At 74.9% G+C, this 1,135-nt stretch overlaps 1 protein-coding gene across 1 annotated transcript in view; it reads left to right on the top strand.

Annotated features, from left to right (window-relative positions):
• Positions 1-788, top strand: part of MNEG_16230 (hypothetical protein) — a gene marked incomplete at both ends in the record, with an annotated part of 2,302 nt that extends 1,514 nt beyond the window's left edge. The window contains one exon of the mRNA XM_014035300.1: positions 12-788. Coding sequence (XP_013890754.1) covers positions 12-788 — 777 coding nt within the window. The remainder of the gene's footprint in view (positions 1-11) is intronic.
• Positions 789-1,135: the final 347 nt, after the last annotated feature.

Genomic DNA, 1,135 nt, shown 5'->3' on the forward strand with positions numbered 1-1,135 from the left:
CGCGCATGCAGCTGCGGTGGCGGCTGGAGGAAGAAATGAACACCCGCCGCGCCATCTTGTTGGGCCCCGCCCCCGCCGGCGCCGCCGCTGCCGCCGCCGCCGCCTCCGCTGTCGCACAGGCAGCCAATGGCAGCGGCGGCGGCGCGGCGGAGCCTGACGCGGCGGGCGACGACTCCGCGCTGCTTGCCGCGCTTGAGGATGGCGGCGATGGCGAGGGCGAGGGCGCGCCGGGCGGTGATCGGGCGCCGGCAGGCGCGGCGGTAAAGCAGGAGCCTGGGGAGCAGCAGCCTGGGGTGGTTGAGCGCCCCGTCAGGGCCGTGGAGGGTGTGGGGACGGGCGCGGTGAAATCTGAGCCGCCCGCCACCGGCGAGGTGCCGGGGACTGCGGGCGGCGGCGGCGGGGCGGCGGCGGCGGCGGAGAGGGCAGGGGCCGGGGCGGGCGCGATGCAGGTCGACTCGGGCGTGGGCGGCGGCAATGACTATGTGTTGGAGGGCCTCCTCCCCTCGAAGCCTGTTGCCGGGTCCACGCCCGCGGCGCACCACCCCGCCGTGCGCGCCGCTGCCGCCCGGGGCGGAAGCGGCGGCGGCGGCGCCGCCGCCGCCGCGGGGACGGTCATGGATCAGCTGGCCGCGGACCCAGGGGTAGCAGCTTCCATCCAGGAAGCTGCGCGCGGCCTGGCGCTGGACTGGCGCCAGCTGGCGGCGGAATTTGAATCCGAGGACGCGGCGGCGGCGCGGGAGCTGTGGCAGGTGCGCAGGTTCAAGCACGCACGCGCCATCTGTCGTTGATGGGCGATCTGGTCATATGCTCGCAGCCGAGAAGCTGGTGTGCGCGTTCGGCGGCTGTACGCGGGCATGTTCGTGCCCGCGCGGGGCATCCTGTTGGCGGGCCGGCCCATTTGCGACGCGCAGGTGCGCTTTTAGTTGAAAGCCAGCTGGCCGCATGCTTTCTTAATCCCCTCAACAGGATGAGGAGGGGAGCATAAACGTGCTGCTGGAACTGATGGCTTCGCCCGGCGCACCCCCATGTTCGGTCGAGCTGCGCCCCGCAGCCGACGCCTCGCCGCGCAAGCCCGCGGCCGGGGCGGCCGCCGCCCCACCCGACGGCGAGCCGCAGCCGGCGGCCGCCCACGCGC

The sequence above is a fragment of the Monoraphidium neglectum genome (genome assembly GCF_000611645.1).
Source record: "Monoraphidium neglectum strain SAG 48.87 unplaced genomic scaffold scaffold06138, whole genome shotgun sequence".
NCBI classification, from domain to species: domain Eukaryota; kingdom Viridiplantae; phylum Chlorophyta; class Chlorophyceae; order Sphaeropleales; family Selenastraceae; genus Monoraphidium; species Monoraphidium neglectum.